The sequence below is a fragment of the Gallus gallus genome, chromosome 10 (assembly GCF_016699485.2).
Source record: "Gallus gallus isolate bGalGal1 chromosome 10, bGalGal1.mat.broiler.GRCg7b, whole genome shotgun sequence".
Classification (NCBI taxonomy): domain Eukaryota; kingdom Metazoa; phylum Chordata; class Aves; order Galliformes; family Phasianidae; genus Gallus; species Gallus gallus.
This window is the reverse complement of record NC_052541.1, coordinates 8,713,398-8,731,176: the sequence shown is the minus strand read 5'-3', so window position 1 is coordinate 8,731,176 and position 17,779 is coordinate 8,713,398. Positions and strand designations below refer to the sequence as shown.

Sequence of the window (17,779 nt, the reverse complement as noted above, 5' to 3'; positions counted from 1 at the left end):
CATCATACCTGAGCCAGCTTGTCGCTGCATTCATGCTTAGTTGTTGGTGGCTGACTTGACTGCGCTGGAGGACAATGAAAGCCCTCTGTTCTGCCCTTTATCGAGTGTTCAGGCGTCCGACCCTCAGTGATCAGCAAGGCCAAGGAGACCAGGAACTCCTCAGCTTCATACTCAAAGTACTCATCTAAAGTATCTGCCATTTCAAAAAGACAAAAATCAATGTCATCTGCTGTATAACAAGCACTAAACTGTAGCCATCCCTATGGTTTGTTCCAATGTACACTTTAAACGTGAGCTATGAGAAATGGACGTTTGTACCACCATGCTGAGAGTCATCACACCACCAAAACGCATCTTTCTTCTACCTATAACTTTGCTGCTGCAAGCATACCGAATTAGAAACACTCTAAAGAAAGCTCCACAGAGTGACTGGCTGTGTCTCCAGGCTGCACCAGCACAAAGAACAAGAGTTCATGTTGCGACCCACGGCTGAATCACAGCCTTTCTATGGGAAAAATCTCTCCCGGGTCCTAACAGAAGGAGCCTGATGGCAGTACGACTTGACATCCTTAACAGCACATAACAGATATAAAGAAGACACTGCATCACATAGTACATCAAAAAATTTAATAGGGAAAAAATAGTAAGAGTTAATTATATTAGAGAAAGTGGGACACAATGTTCTTTAAGATTTTTATAGCGAGTTCCTACTGCTGAGAGCCGGGATTATTTAAGAGAGGTCCATTTATAGTTACCATTAACAGCTTTCACACAGAGACAAGGTTCACGAGGAACATACAGAATATTCATTGTTTCGTACCACGCTCAGTCCAAACCTCAACAAGTCTTCCTAAACAAAGCAGCAGCTGCACCGCTCTTCGTGAGCCACGCTGGCACACGCAGTGCCCGCAGAGCACAATGCAGAGGCCTCAGTTCTGCAGCACGGCAGCAGTTCTTTGCTTTATGCTTCTGGGTGATAAAAGCACGTGATATCTTCACACTGCTCTACTGCGAGCATCCTGTGTCGTGCCCCAGAACAGGGCTGCCAGGAGGGATTGTTAACTGCAGCACACGTTTTGAGCACCATGCACAAATGACTTTCCTCCTATAGAAAAGTCGAGGAGGTTTTTCAGGAGGCTTTGCTGCTTTGTTTTTCTGCCTTCATTCCCTGGTACCTGAGTATTTAGCAAACATGGTAAGGCAGACCCAAGCAATCCATAGAAGGGAGGTATTAAATGAGAACTCCAGTGAAACACCCGATTACTTGCATATAGAAATTACCATGTGTGTAACACCAGCTTTTGCATGGATGTATTTGCTGAGCCCAGGCCTGTGCTCCATCAGCCCCAGGGCCTGCAGACTATGTGAAGGGATCTACACATGGCACATGGGAGAAGCCAGCTCCGCTGCCAGGGAACCACGCTCACTACAGATGAGTCCTAGGCTGGATGTGGCTCTGGGCAGCCTGGTGTGGTTGGTGACCCTACCTGTGGCCGGGGGGTTCAAACTAGATAATCATTATGGTCCTTTTCAACCTGGGCGATTCTATGATTCTATGAGTCAACATCTTTACAGACTCCTTTTCTCCTTCTGAAGGGATGCGCTTCTGTCCATGGGCAAGCAGAAGAGAAGGCAGGAGGGACAGTGGCAGCACAGGGCTGGGTGCCACCTGCACCAGGCACAGCCCACCACCCACCTTCCGCCAAAAGCCCGAGGTGAAATGAGTTTCCCTGAGAACCCCCCATGCACCAAGCCTTGCATCACCTGGCACGAGTTAAAGTGGCCATTCTTCTGATGGACGGCAGGAAATTACTAAAGAAGGGGGCATGCAAGATCAAAGGAACAGTAACTAACAGAGAGGACAAGCCACTTACAGTGATGTGACTCACTGACAGAGTTAGGCACCTGCAACTTCCTTCTTCAGGCGTACGCCCAAACAACAGGTAAGTCACGCTTAGAGAACAGAGAATGGGATATGGAAAATCTCTGTAAAGCACTCCATCAAGATTTGGATGTGCTTACACAAACAGATCCCACCTTGGTCAAGCAGCTGCTTACGGAACAGAAACACGCAGAGTAGGATGCGATAGCTGAGAATTGACACCAGGAAACTGCAAATGGCACATCCTTAAAGGATGACCAACACCAAGCACTGAGTTAGGAGAGCACTGCTCTCTTAACAGCCTATAAAGACAGGGCCAGCAGTTACAAATCACGTCAGCACTGTAACCAACAAGGCATCTGATCTTCATTTGTAATTTTTTGAAGCACAAATAGCAGTGGTTATTGAGAAACGTGTTTTCCTACAAGTGCCATGAGGCACATTGACTTTTTTTTTTAGCTCCACGTGATTTCTGTATTATTTGGCAACTTGTAATAGTTTCAGTAGAGGAAAAAAGCCCTGTGAATGCTGAGAAGCATGGTAATTGTTCCTACACAACAGACACGGATGATGCAAGTTGATGTAATTGAGGACAAGGGTGGAAAGGCATTTATAGAAACAGCAAACTCAGTGTTTAGAGGAAAAGAATTCCTGGTTATGTGTGCTGCAGCAGTTTGATTCGTCTATAATTCAGCCCTGTTTAAGACACGACACACTGTGCACAGAATAACCTCAAGCTTCTAACTTTACTCTGAATATGTTTTTATTCTGCTTCATCTCTGGCAATGGAACATGCAAGTATATAATATAAAACAAGTGATCCAGCAGTGCATGTGTTCTCTTGCCCTTAAAATGGATAGAACTCCAATTGGTTGACACAAGTACATGGGAATTAAAGCAACAAGGCACCGCTGCCTTTCATTGCTAATTGAAACTGAAGTGTACTGACCAGCTAGTCACAGGAGACAGCAACAGACTGCTGTAGGAGGGAAATACATACACATAAATTTTGAATGAAGCTATTATGCTATACATAGAACTAAGCATACAGTGCTGGAGAACTTAGACCTGGGGGTACAGCGTTTTGCCTTCCTTTGTCTCTTCCATACACCAAACAAGAACTACTTTCCTACATCTTCCAGACAAACAGGAAAACAGGAAAGCACATTTAACAAGAAATATCAGGAAGAGTCTTCAGATCCTTGCCCTCCCCTGCCCACTGCACACATGCACAGATCACTGGGGCACTGTAGTAAAGGACAAGGACTCAAAAACAAAGGAAAAGCTAGAACAGGCACACATACTGAAATCGTTTGAACTCATGCCTGCAGTACAAGCGAGCCATAATCTCAGTGAGCTGGGACAGACTCTCCCAACACAGCTGAGCCAGCTCTGCCCATCAACTTCTTCCCCAGTTAGGTCATGGCCACGCAGACCAACTCCCTTTCCTTTCCTATTGCTGTATTTTCTTCAGTAATTAGAGAAAATGCTTTCATGAAATGTGCATTAGAAGAGCAGTTAATCTCTGTCCTAGGCTGAGACATGAAGCAAAGACTCTGGTATCATGCACCCAGGTGCTCCACCATGCCTACTGAGAACCCCACTCTGACTGTATTCCAGGGGTGCAGCTCTGGCCCATCTGACAGCCACAGGGACCCCCCCCACACTGTGATCTAGACTACTCCTAAAAGTCCACGAAACACAGCTAGTAGTTACCTCTAAATATGCTCTAGGATGGCCCAGAGCATCCCTGAAAAATCTGCAGGCATCCAGAACAAATTCTGAAGGCCACCAATATAATCAGACTCATATTTCACTTACTAGGAAGCAAGCAAACTGCAGAACCAAGCAGGAATTGCCCCATCGGTGCAGCTCAGGTGCACAGCTGGATGCTGGCCCCACTGCTTGCCCAGCCCCATGCCTCCCCCCGCATCTCCCCAACCCCCCCAGCCCTGCTGACACCATCCCTCATTACATTTATTTTCCAGTGCGTTTGGTACCACTCCAGTGTCAGTTTCTGGAAAGACTAAAAATATTGCTAAAGCATGTGGATTTCTTGTTTTTTGATTATTATTACAGGCAGCCTGTAAGGAGACCCTTCAGTCTAAGGCTCCAGGCCATGGACATCAGGTACACTAAGGAAGCAGTGGCCCCTCTGTGAGGGTCGGAACAAGGTGTTCCCATCTCCTCCTAGCAGAGGCTCTGCAAGGCACATAGAAGTTTCAGCATGGGCTCTATGGCCCTCCCTCCTAACAGCCAACGAATGGGTTTTATTATCTCACTCCTCCAAGAAGTGGGTTAAAGGTAGCCCTGCGTTTTAAGAGTAAGGCAGGGATTGAAAAGACTACTGTAAAGGAAATGAAACACAATGTAAACATTTGACTAATAGCTTCTCTTCTGGAATTAGAAACACCTACGGATGCTTCAGTTAACTAATCCCATGTTGTGTTCCACTTCAAAGAAAGCTGCCCTTGAACCTCCAAAATCCATCATTTTCTGGATGTTGTGTCTACACGCTTCAAGCCCGTAATTACGTGTGAAGTCACAGAGCTCACAGGCCTTGCAACATTAAGGGTTTAAGTATAATTTAATCTATCAGGAGTCAAAACCATAAGCCAGTCTATGCCTTTCACGAAACGAGCCATTAGCCAAGTTTACTTAAATTTAAGAAAATGCAATGAACTGGTGACTCACCTTGTCTTAGGAATGCTCTACAGACCCCCCCCCTCCCCCCCCCCCCCCCAGCACCGACTCCTGCGGTGGACTGACTGACTCCCAGTGCAGAAGTGCAGTACCTCATGGCATTTCTGCTGCCTCTTTATGTTTCCCAGGCATCGAGTTGAACCATGCCCTGCTCACTGCAACACCTCAGATGCATGCAGGAAATGGTAGCACAGAACATTAAATTAGGACTGATGTTCAGTGGAGTAAACTGGAAGCTATACAAGTGCTTGATCTGTTTAGCTCTGCATAGAAGAACAGCAAACAAATCACTGCTTTGGTGATCTTACAACCATTTATAATCACGAAAAAAGAAGAAACAACAAAACATCACCTTCTAACAGGTAACTTTAAATAACAAGACATGACTACATGGCAGCTGATGAAGCTACTACAGAGCCACACAAATGGATGAGCATGACCAGATGCTGCTCCCCATCACCGCACTGCCCATCTGCTGCACAGCTCTGCTGGGCACATCTCTACCTTGGAACCCACCCAGAGCCAGCTGTGCAGCACACGAAGCCACTGAAAAGACGTCAGGCTTAGCATCAGGCTGGACAAAGAGTACAATTCACAGAACTGCTTTCACTAAAATCTATTCAGGGTCAAACTGTTCAATGAGTACAGAAGAAAAGCAGTTTAATTCATTTCAAGACTCGGCAGCAGTCTCAGAAACCACTCCCTTTAAGAGCACAAAACACAGAGTGCTGAACCGCTCTGGGTGTTCCCATCCCACTTCCTGTGCCTTGGCTGACATCCTATTCTGCCATCACCACACTGCTCACTGAGTCACTGCTCTTCCCAACTGTAGCCTTCTATTTTTACCTGGCAACACCAGGTTAACCTGCTACTTTTGACTCGCTGGCATTCAACCAAACCAAGCTCTAGATCCAACGTCAGTATTTTGGTCAGGGAAACTGACTTGATTTTCACTTAACTGGGAAAAGAAAGTGAACACTTAAGAACAAATGATGTAAGCCAAATTGTTTCTCACTCCACAAGGAAATGACAAATGGAGAAGCAGAGCAACCGTTACAATTTCATGGTCTGTATTTATTTAATGGAAGACTACACGTGAAAACAGGCAGCAAGTTTCAAACTCAGATTCAACCCCCATTCACTGAGCTGCAAGAAAAGTGGTATAGTCCACAATACAGCTGCTCCGCTGTATCCTAACCCAGGTAAATGAGTGCTGGAAGTCACTGTGAAGCTGATGTTTGAATGATGCTTAATGCTGATGTTTAAAAGATGCTTAGCATTTTCAATATAAACAGGCTGGAGAAACACACTTTTTGCTGATCCCAGAGCTAGCAGTCTACAGAAGGAGCTACAAAAGATGTTACTTGTACTAACATGCTATAACCAGGCAGGTACTGAAAGCAAAGAGGACTTTCACCTCAGTAACGCACTTAATTAAACACACATAATCTGCGTTTTCCTTTACATTAGGATTTCCCAGAGTGCCACTTGGTTGGATGTGATACGCACCAAAAATAATTGCACAAAACCTTACAACATAATGAAACAAATGTGTACACCAGTCCACATTTTTGTATTAGAACAAACAAATTTTGTTTGATTATAGTGAAAATAAGTCGCTAAAATTGTTCTGTTTCAAGGTCCCACCTGGTTCACACGAGAGGGGTGCACAGCTGAGCCCCAGGCCAGCATCCAGCTCCACCAGCAGCGTGCACCTGCAGCCCCCAGGTGGGCTGGGAACCGGCAGAGCTGGGAATGAGGCAGCACATCACCCCAGGACAGAAAACAGAGCCTCCTTAAGCTTATGGAAGATGCAGAAGCTTATTCTTTAGGTTAATTCCAGAAAACAAGCGAGCGTTCTTATATTCAAGTACGGATTTTCCTGTATGAGATTTCTAAATCTACATTCAAACATCTTTTCGGGCCTCCTTCACTAACTGGTTCCGATGGAGCCCTCCTGGAAGGACAAGGCCTCATCCCTCAGCAGGAGCTGTGCAGAGACGAGGAAGGCGGTGAGGAGCTTCACTACTCTACCTTGCTAATTTGAGAACCAACTTGGCTGCAGCAACACGTACAGACTGAAGGCTTCCATCAACTTGCTCAACCTGCAGCTGGTTGCGAATACCACACTGCCGCGGCCCCACAACTGCTGCTTTCTTTTCAATGGAAGCCTAACAATTCACAATGAGAAAGCACACGTATTTGGCTGCACTCACCTCTTTGTGCAGGCGTAACACCCATAGGGCAGTCGCAGCAGCTCAGTACTGGGAGGTCTGACTCCAGTTGGACGCCACCGCATCCCTCCATTAAACAGGTCAGCAGCAGCTCTGCATTAAGTTCTGGCTGTGACTGGGTTTTTATAATACATAAATAAAAATGGATGCCAGGAATTTTATGCGAGACCTTAAACACAATACAGTTCAGCACCGCAGACATAAGTTTCCTCTTTAATTTGTTTAACAGTCGAGCTTGACAATGATTCAACTATTTGCAGAGTTCTGCAATATTTTATACAGAGATTGGTCTGAAGATGTAAAGCAACAATTTGTGATAATAAATCAGTCTCAGATGTGTCTTGAAAAAAAAACACAACACTGGAGCATTGCTTAAAACCCTACAGTAGGTATTTCAGTGCTTATAAGAGCTGCCAGAGCAGCCCTCTACTGAATCCACGTGTTTGTATCCCGTGCTGCCTGGGTTCCTCTGCAGTTTGTTGCTTCACCCCTTTACATCTTTACAGTATATGGCAGTGTTGTTGGGAACAGCATGCACAGCAATACAGACATGCCCAAAAAAGCCTTTTTTGTTTTAAATCAAGGTTTCCCACGAACACTAGATGTTAATGTCTTTGAGGTATTTCAGGCTTTATCTCATCACCTTTGATAATTACAGTACTTGGAAACTTTGACAATGTAATTGCAAGTGTTCTTGTGCTTATTTCACTGCTAACACTGATAAAATAGCATTTCTTTTCAGAGGAGGAATGTGAAGAGCCTTCAGTTCTAAAAAGACTGAGCAAGTGATTCTGAAGGGTCATTAAGGAACTGAACAGACCTGGAGTGGGAGCACACAGAAGTCCTCACAGTGAATGCCAGCTGTGTGGTGTGCGAGCACAGGTCCCACTTTGTTCCACTAACACCTGGTATCACAGCACAGACAAAAGCTGGTGTTCTTCTTCCCTAAGGTTACTGCAAGGAGAAGAACTGTTACAACACGTGACGTGTGCTTCAGATCATAGCCAGGCCTCTGGAAAATAAACCGGAGCAAATCTGGAAAATGCAACGTGAAATCCAAACACCCAATGCTGACTCATTTTGGGTGGAATCAACAGGGATGCCACAGCTGCAAGAGCCAGGGGAATCCCTCTGAACAGTGAGCCACACATTATGGGAAACCAGCACCCAACACTTGGCCTGCAAAGCAAAGATATGGGAACAGTTTCCCAAGAGTACCGAGGGACTTCTTGTATGTTGAACATCTCTCAAAGTTACGTATCAGTACCTGCTTTTAACAGATACAGCAACTGCTCAGCTTTACAGAGGCATGTCTCAAAAAGCAAACCAGTGAGCCAGAGAAGGATGTGGGGCAGGGAAGAGGAGAGAAGCGAGTTATTTTGGGGAAAAAAAAAAACAAACCAACAGTGATGACCTAGTCCAATTTTCTGGTTAAAGCAGCCAGCTCTATTAAAATGCTATTACAAGCTGAGGCCTCCCATGTGCATGATTAGTATGTCAGCTCTTCAGGGGCATGAGATCTGATCCTCACCCAAACGGGTCAGTACTACAGCTATGCTGTTACCACCAGCATCGTATGCTCACAAGAGATGCTCCCAGCACAGTCAGGCTTTCCTTACACACACTCCTTGGAAAGTATCTTTTTAGGAAGAGGACCCACCTGAACACTGCTATCTCACCAACATACCCCTGTCTGCCTAACAAACACGCACGCCTGCTGACATTGCCCTCTGTTCAGGCAGCACACTGCAGCCTGAGAGCTGGCTCCCAGAAGCACTGCCCGGACCCCACAGCCTTCTGACAGCCCCAGACACCCGTCTGAAAGCTAAAATTAACACCACTAGAGCAAGAATAGCAGCGCTGCACTCATAACACATCCGTCCAAAACAGCCGTCCCTCCGCGAGGGCAGGGGCAAGCCAGGGGCCGAGTGGCCCCGTGGGCTCTGACCTCACGTCACCCGTAGCCCAGCCCTGCTCCCTGTTACACGTGGGTTTGTAACGCCCCGTACCGCCTATTCTTAGAACATACTTTCCAGAGAATCTGAGGGACAGGGCTCAGCCTTCCCCCACCCCTTCCAGAGCCAGCCCAGCACAGGAGCACCCGGCTCCTCGGGTCACAGCACTGTTGTGCCAGCAGAGATCCGGCCCTGGTCTGCACACCCAAAGCCAGGTGACCTGCAAGCCAAGGCACAGAGCAATGAATCACAAGGAAAGCAAAACAGTGTGCTAAAAATAGCAGAGCAAGCAGCGTATGGAGAATAAATGTTTTCATCCAGTTGAGGCCCAAGGTCCTCCACCAGCTCTTCCGTATTTTGTGCAAAACAATTCACAGAGGCAGAGAGATGAAGAAATAAAAGCAAGCCTGGATCCTCCTCGATGACTTAGAAATTATATTTAATCAACAGTACACGATCAGGGAGAAAGCACTGAGCTTGAAACCAGCAGAAAATATACTACCTTATAAATTAAATATTCGACTAAACTCCAAACAGAAGACGCCAAAATTACTTCTTTTTAGGGGAAATTGCCCTAAATTGTCTTCAGTTCAGCAATGCTGAAGAGTCACTTCACACTACACACCAGCAACACGAAGGCTCTGCCCACCCACCGCCTCACCAGACCAAATGCCTGCAGATGCTCCAGCTGAGCGTCAGACCAAAAAAGTCCCATAAGCAGCACCAACCCCAAGTATGCAACAGCCACTTTTCCTTCACCAGGAGATCACGCAGAGACTTTCTGATACAAATCCATACAGAAAAATAAGTTTCATCATTTTCAAGCAAGCACAACACACAGCTTTGCTGTTCAGAGAGGATGCTTTTTTAAAAAAGAGAAAGAATGCAGCGCTTTGCACAGGTGGATCCCACAGCCACCCAGCACCCTTCCCCTGATGCGCAGAAAGGGCTCTCCCTGGATCTCGCTGCACGTGGATCTGACAGCAGTGTAAGAGCCCTGGAGTTCATCCACAGGAGCTCTGTGCAGTGCGAGGGGACAAAGCTGGAAGCCCAGAAGCCCAGGCTCTGGCTGGGCACAGCCTGTGGGAGCGGCCTCAGTGGCAGCACAGCTCCTGCTCCAGGCAGCGCCAGCAGGGCCCACCCTTCCCGTGGGACCCACCACTGGAAACAAAGAGTGCAGAAGGCAGAGCAAAGAAGACGCCTCACCGGCAGCCAGCCTGAAGAGGAAGGTACGCCTGGCTGGTGCCTCACAGGAAACCGTATTTTCCTGTTGTCTTTTTTGATTCTCAATACACCTTGTTGTGTTTTTCTGCTGAAATCTTTCTACGTAATGAGCAAATGACTTAAAAGGAAAAAAAATATATATTTTCCATGGCTTGCCAACATTCCTGTTGTCTCCCACTCACTGTAGCAGTAAACTTTCAGTGCCAATTAGCCTGACATTAAGCTTCAAGTCTATCAATTACCTGTGCTTCCTTCCCTCCTGTGTTAACCCACAGATGGGAAGTCCACATTGCAAAATAACACTGAGACCAGTTTATCTGTCTCATCAGTATCATCCTTTGTTTTCTTACAAGCCTCTCTTGGAAGCCATTGATTTCCTTGTTGGATACTTGCATAAGGTCCAAGGTGAGGACAGCCTCTTTGTTCCACATTTGTACAATGCATAGCAAAACACAGCCCTGGTATCTGAATGGGACTCTTAATTTGTATCACAACAAGTGCTAATCACCAGGTCAGAATTCCAGGAATTTGCTTCCTTTCTCTCAAGAAGCAATACTATGGCTGAAGAATTATTTCATCCATCAAGGTAAGCAACCAGCAACAGGAGAAACTCTGGCAACACAGCTTGGGTATATCCGGGCTCAGTATGCTTGAATGTAAAGGACTTTCTTCACTCCATAAAGAAGTCACTGGCACAGTGTAAGACCTGCAGCCATAAATGTATCTCAGAAACAGCAGCAGCTGAAGAAACTGTTCTCAAGAGCACTGATAAAGCTGGCTTACAACGGGTTGTTTATGCTTTATGAGAAATGACTCAAATTCAGGAGTATTCCCAGCCCCTGGCCGTGGCCTTCCCAGGGGAACAGACTAAAACCTGCTTCAGAAGCACTTTTCTGCAGTGGTCTCAGTGCTATGAAGTTTAGCCTCCACAAATGCCTTTTCAGGGGGTCCTGACCTAATGAGAGATCATCAACTTTCTATTTCAAGTTTAACCACAGTGGGTGGTTAACTGCACGACAGCTTTGCTATAACACATAGGAAAGTTAACGCCTGGGATCCTTCCAGCACACTGCTCCTAGCAGTCAGACACAAGTACATTTGCAAGAAGAGCATGGACAGAGGAAAGCTGTAGCAATGTTTCTCCAGAATGCTCTTCTAGTCCTTCACAATTTTGCTCCACAAAAGGAACAGAGAAGGCCCTACCTTGTGCAGTGGCCAGCAAAGCTTCCAGCTCCACTATGGCCACAGACAAAAAGCCACATAAACCCCACGAGCTACAGGCCTACCTTGCTTCTCTTACACCAAAAACCTTCTCTTCCTCCACGCTTTTTCCCTTGCAGCACTCTCCCAGCAGCAACAGGCAATCTTCATGTTAGGTTAAATGAAAAGGATTCAGGTGGATCTGTTCAGATTATTAGCTTTCATGTTTAAATGTATGCTTTAACTGACAGGCTTCTTAAAAGGCACAGTACTTCAGATGTTCTTCAGAAAGATCTTATAGGAAAGTACACAAGATCTCTAGGAATTCATGTCCATGTTCTCCTAGTTTACATTTGCTCCTCCAGCTGCTCCGCTCTGCCTTTTAGATTTATTTTAAAGCCGTAAAACCAACAAGTCGTCTTTGGTTCCAAAAACTTTGCTGAAACTGGAAAAATGTGTTAGTTGCCATGGGAACAGCGAGGAGTCCCTGGGTCAGGATGCAGAGAACTTCTCTTGCTCTGCCTGATCATTTGCATCAGAAGTTCAGCCATCTGTTATTAACTATTTAACAACAGTCTCACTCGTCATCACTGCTGCCTGCTATTTAAGTTTGCAGAATCCACTGCCCCACCTTCAGCCCTTTTGTAAACTCCTAATGAATGTGAAAACTCAACTGAGAACTCTGTTTCCTTCCAGGTAGAATGAGCACCATTACCAGACTTAGCCTGCTGGTCAATATTCTCCTTTCTCACCAAGGAAAAGGCATACGCTTGTGCTAACACCACCCCCTGGAAGTAGCAGCTTTCTTCTCAAAAGACATCAGATTGGAAAGATGGTAGATGACTGAACAGCACGACATGCCATATCCCTCCCATTTAAGCAGGCCCCACTTAATACTCTTGAGTTCCACAGCATCTCTTGATCTTCTATATCTCATCTTCCCACAAGAAACCAGGTTTTTAAGGTTTTACTCCAGAATAAGAACAGTGTAGACTCAATGTGTTACTAGCAAGGAAATATTGCCTTGTATCCTCAAAGAGGATCTGAAATATATTCATCTACCGTCTCTACACACTAAGAAAACAAAAACTTGGTTGTCATACCTGCAAGCTCACCATTTGGTACTTGAAATCTTTTACCTTGACCTCAGTATCATCATTCAAATCTGTTACCTAAGCAAAGCACTGACTGAGTGCTGGGACAGCTGGCCAGGCTGGCTGCCCTTCGCCCATCCTGCTCTCACAAGAAAATGGGAAGCCACACACTGCCAAAAAGAAACAACATGACTGCTTTTTGCCTACTGTTCCCAAAACTACTCAACAGAAAGAAATAAAATCAGTACTACTAGGAACATCTAACAGGTCACTGGCAGGAAGCCCTTGTTTGTCACTTAACAAGGAAGTGCTGCATTATATATATAAAGCATTCTGCCTAAAGGTACAGCCAGTAAAGGTCAGACCCCTAAAAGTGATGGGAAAAAAAAAAAAGGTATTTATGTGGGAATATGGAAAGAGCGTTGCAGAGCATCACAAGACCAAATCACACATCTGAATAACACCACAATATTTTCCATCTAGTCTTTCACTTGGATGACATGCACACCACCAGACTGTTATATGCATGGGCAATTCCACCGTAGCAAGAACTGCAGCCAAGAGCCATGAGAGAGCTCTTCTGACTCTACTGAGATGAGAGATTTGGTAGATAACACTACACATGTGTAGGACAGATCCAGTATAATGCAAAGGCTTAGAAACTCATGTGATACTGCATCAAAACAAGAAAACAGACCTTTCCTTACTTCTGGTTCCAAAGAGGAAGATGCAGTCAAACAGTTCAGAGTGTACAAAAAGCTTTTTTTCTTATGCCACGTTCAAGAAATGTATCCATCAGAGATACTCAGCTTCACATGGGAGGACTCCATGAATTACACCCAGGGCAGCTCTCTGACTATCCAACCCTGCCAGCTCCACAGATTTGGTTCAAGTCCAGGCAGCTATCCAAACACGGATGGCACATCTAAGCCCAAGATAAATACAGGCACACTGAGGAAGAATTGTTAGGCACAGTTCTGTCTACATGTGAGGCACTTACTAATGCTGCTGAGCTGCTTTTTTTTTTTTTCCTCCCCAGAATACCTGAAAAACAAGAAAGTGAGAAACAAACCAAACAGTGCAAATGCACTGCTAATAACAAGGCTTTAAAAGAATGTTTACGAGGAAAAGAGATAGAAACACTCAAGAATTCAAGAATTTTATTTGAATGGACAACACACGAAACATGAGATATGTAGGATGGGGGTTGAGCAGGAGCTGGTACCCTCAGAACTTTATTAGAGCCATCGAGTCAGAGAGAAGTCGCACCTACTAGCCTAAAGCTTGAGCAGCACTGCTGCTAGAACAGAACTGGCTGTTCTTAAGTGTACTTAACAAAAACAGCGACCAAAAACCACACACAAGAAAAAAAAAACCAGAAGGCTTGTTAGAAAGCGTGCTCAGGTGAGGAATGTAGATTGTGACTCCAATTATTTTGTCTGGAATACAGAAAAAGACAAAACAAGAAACCCACAGGAAACCATTCTCACAACATGTAAAATCTGACCTGTAGAACTGCCGTTCCTTTCTGCATTCATCTTCTCTTTATGCTTTTTTACTCCATCTCACAGAGCTCTTTGATGTTACAGCCTGCTCGCTGCCATCTCGGCGGTGGGTAATGTATCTTGAGGAGCTCTGTCAGAACACGTCTGACCACCCCAAATCCTCCCCCTAGCTAGCGGGGCTGCCTTCACCTCAGGAGTGTCTTTCAGTACTTGCAGTCCGGGTTACTCAGAGCATGGGGCAGAGGGAAAGAAGCAAGGCCAGCAGGCCAAAGGCAGGAGCTGCTTCTTCATCAGAAAGGCAAGGAGCTTGGAAAGGACAGAGATGAAACTGACGATGAAGCAGCACGAAGCTCCTCGGTAACTTTTCCAACGCTATTAACCTTCACCTACAAGGCCTGCCCTTAAGTGGTTAAACAGTAACCTGCAAAAGTAAAAAAGTTACAAAGAGACAATATACACTTCTCATTCGAAAAATGTCTGGGAGAGCGGCCAAGTCCATAAAATTGTTTTTAAGCTTTATTTAGGGGGATAAGCAGGAACGTTACAGCTGTGCAGGAGGCTGCTCAGTTTAAAATGGACACCAGAGCCTGCAACTAAATCCCCAGTGCATAAAAGAGAAGCTTTTGGTAGTTTTAGAACTGGTTACACAGCACAGCTCAGCCACCAACACAACCAAGTCATGCTATGGAGCTTTAATGGTCTTCTGGTACCCTAAAGAATTAAATGCCACGAAGCACCAAAACGTAAAGGCTTAACAGAATGCTGTACGTTTTCTTCTCCCTGTCCTAAAACATCATCATTTCCTACGAAGGTGCAAAACAGCACACGTAAATCAACACACTTAAAATGCAAAATAATGCAACAACAGTGACATTTCCCCTCGTCCTCTCCAAAATGTCTCACTAGCACTTATGGCAACGTCCGCGTGATCCAAACCCACATTCCCACACACACCACCTGAGCCCCCATCCCATGCCAGGAGAGGAACACCTGAGCTCAGGGGCTGCCGGACAGCCCTCGCTCCTGGGTGGGAACGCAGGCGCCCACCGAGCCCCAGCAGCACCAGCATCCCCAGAGGCACTGGAAATAAAAAGGAATGGCTCGTCCTCGATTTAGCGTTGCATTCAGTATGTTATTTTATTGCCTTCCTCCATAGCCTAGAGTTGAGCAGCCAGTAAGCAGCTAACTTAAAATATACGTTCCCAGCTGCCCCCAACGCTGACACATCTGCATCGGCCTCGTTTGCCCCCAGACAACGGTGCAGTGGCAGAGGACCGATAACGCTTTCATGCATTGTTTCCAGCAGAAAAGAAAACACCGCAAGTTTCCTCCTGCTGGAGGAGAGAAAAAAGGACGCGACCTCGGTGGCAGGGCAGAAACCCAGCCGGGCCGCGGGGCTCCGGGCGGGGGGTGGCTCGGTCCCCCCAACAAGGAAGCGGCAGCCACAGCTGGCTAGCCGATCTCAGCCGCCGGCAGGCCCGGCACCAGCCGCCCGGCTTCGCCGCTCCAAACGCCCCCCTCGCGTTGCGGGCGGTGTAGCGCCGCTGCCGCAGCACCGACGGCGGCCCGCCGAGCCGGCTTTCCGGCCGTCCCTTCCTTCCGACCGGAGCCCCCGGCGGACTCCCGCACAAAGCTGCGCGGGGTGAACTTTTCGCAGGCGGTCCCGCAGCCGGAGCGGGCGCACGCGGAGCCACCCCCGGCACGGCGCCCGCCCGCCCCCGGCCCCGCAGCCCGCCCGCCGAGCCGAGCCCCGGCGCTCCGTACACACCTGGGCCGCGCGGCGCTCTGTCCATACCGGCCGCCAGCCGCCGCGGGGGCGCGCAGCGGGGCGCGCGGCCGGCGGGCAGAGTAGGGGCGCGCATAGCAACAGCGGCGGGCGCGGATTGGCCCCGGCCGCGCCGGCCCCCTGGCAGCGGGCGGCTCCTCCGCCTCTCGGCCGGCGGGGGGGGGGGGAGGCTGAAGGCACAAAGCGCGGACGCGGCGCGGGGCCGGGAGGGTGCCCGGCTGCGGGAGTCGCCTCCGGGGCTGCTCCACGGGGCTGTGCGAGGCGACGGGTCCAGGGGCAGGCCGAGCCATCGGTGCCAGCTCTCAGTCCTTTACGTGGGCCCGCTGCCCCGAGCCAGCTACACGTAGAAGTTATCGTATGATAAGCCCCATTCCCCAGAAGAACACCTTGAGGCGTGCCAGTCATGTACTGGTTTGATTTCGCACTTTTCCACACGTTGCAGGATAGGCACACGAGATGCACACGGTAACAGGACAGCGACTGCACAGTCAAACACAAACACACACTGTAATCAACCGAGATACACACAGGACTTCATCCTAAGCTGCACATGACACCATCAGGAAGGGCCTGCACTTAGCACACCAATAACACCCCTGCCGTTCTAATACTGTGCAAAGCGACTGGCAGTAAGCCAGATAAAGTGCCTGCGTGTCAACACTCCCACTGCCACAAACAGGGCAACGCTCACTAAAACAGAAAATACCTCAGCAAGAACCTCACCCCAATGCCAGCTTCAGGAATAGGCAGCCCTTCATTTCACACGGCTGGAAACCCCAGCCAAGAGTGGTCTAGCTACACATCACAATGTATCAATAGCATAGACATCACTGTGCTAGCCCTCATGACAGAGCAGCCGGCCCTCAGAGGATGCCCATTAACAGCTGGATCAGAGCTCAGCTGGGGCTCCAGCCCTCCCCATCCCACCCAGGAGGACACAAATGCATGGGACTTTGGGACACTGTGTTTACACAGGCCGGGTCGCAGAGACAGAGCTAAAACAAAAGCACGCTCCTACCAGTGCGTCTTTTGTTTCAAACAACCCTCTTGGATTCAATTCTTCATCTGCAGAACGTCAAAATCTTCTCACCGCAGAGCCCAAATGGAGGCAGCCTGCAGAAGCCCCAAGGCACCACAGCACTGCCCTGTGCTGCACAGCTGAACCTCCCGAGCTTCCATTCAGCCACAGAATCCCAAAAGCGCTGAGTGTTTCAGTTTGCTTTCTTTTCAGATGGATGCCGGTCCCCCTTCCACAGCCACACGCAGCTCCTGGATGAGCTCCTCAGCCACCGCACCTCCTGCTTCTGCCCCTTCTGACACCAATGCACAGCCACCATCACTCCAGCAATTCGGCCCACAACTCCTCTCCCGGAGGGAAGCAGTGAAATGCATTGGCATAACGCTGCTGTTGGGGGGATGGCATTAAGCACTCATGCAGACATCCCCATTTCCCCTCCTTCTCCCCCAGACACTCCATTCCTCAGAACAAAGGTCAGTTTGTGATGCTTGCAACACATGGTGAGAGCTCAGTAACATACACCATCCGGTCTTATTTTATGGTTTACCTTTTTTTTCCTGATGTTTAAAGTTGAATTTAATAGGTGGGAAAGACTACACCCAGTCTAGAGACCACCTAGAGAAGCTGACAGCAGATACTAACAGTTTCACTCTGATTTTAGAAGGAAAAAATATCAACACATATTGTAAAGCTGCTCAAAATTTCATAGGAGGAGCTTAGCTGAGGATGAACACAGCCAGCTTATAAGAGCTGTCCTCCAACATACACAGACCTGAAAGCCATAATACATTCTCTGAATGAGGACAGGATGAAAGAGCACACTGTGCCTATCGAGCACCTCCACTTAACCTTTTCTAATTGATCCACCATCTTTTCCTCACAGAAACTCCTCACCATCAGTAAAACTACCCATTGGAAATGATCAAAGGTAGTAGGAAAATGGCCAATTTTAATGAACTTCATCACTCAATATAAGGCACGTGTGTATTCCAGCAGTTCTTCTCTGAATGCCTTCAACCTTTTCCCCTTCACGTTCCTCAGCCTTACAGCCCCATTTACTTGTGTAAATGGACTTAAGCATTCCACACTCTTGCAAACCTGATCTCCAGTTTAAAACTTTGCTAGCGTTGTGAATTATTTGTCCTGTTTCAGCTTCCTCAACTGGCTACTTGGTTATA

At 47.4% G+C, this 17,779-nt stretch overlaps 1 protein-coding gene across 5 annotated transcripts in view; it reads right to left on the bottom strand.

The window, feature by feature from the left end:
- Window positions 1-17,779, bottom strand: part of FAM214A (family with sequence similarity 214 member A) — a 43,163-nt gene that overhangs the window by 18,056 nt on the left and 7,328 nt on the right. For 2 of the 5 annotated variants that reach the window (NM_001396570.1, XM_046899018.1), the window contains exon 2: window positions 9-193. In NM_001396570.1, coding sequence (NP_001383499.1) covers window positions 9-193 — 185 coding nt within the window. Of the gene's footprint in view, window positions 1-8; window positions 194-12,989; window positions 13,218-13,799; window positions 14,219-15,565; window positions 15,620-17,779 lie in introns of those variants that run through there. The other 3 variants (XM_046899017.1, NM_001005811.2, NM_001396569.1) reach the window with 3 other exon arrangements.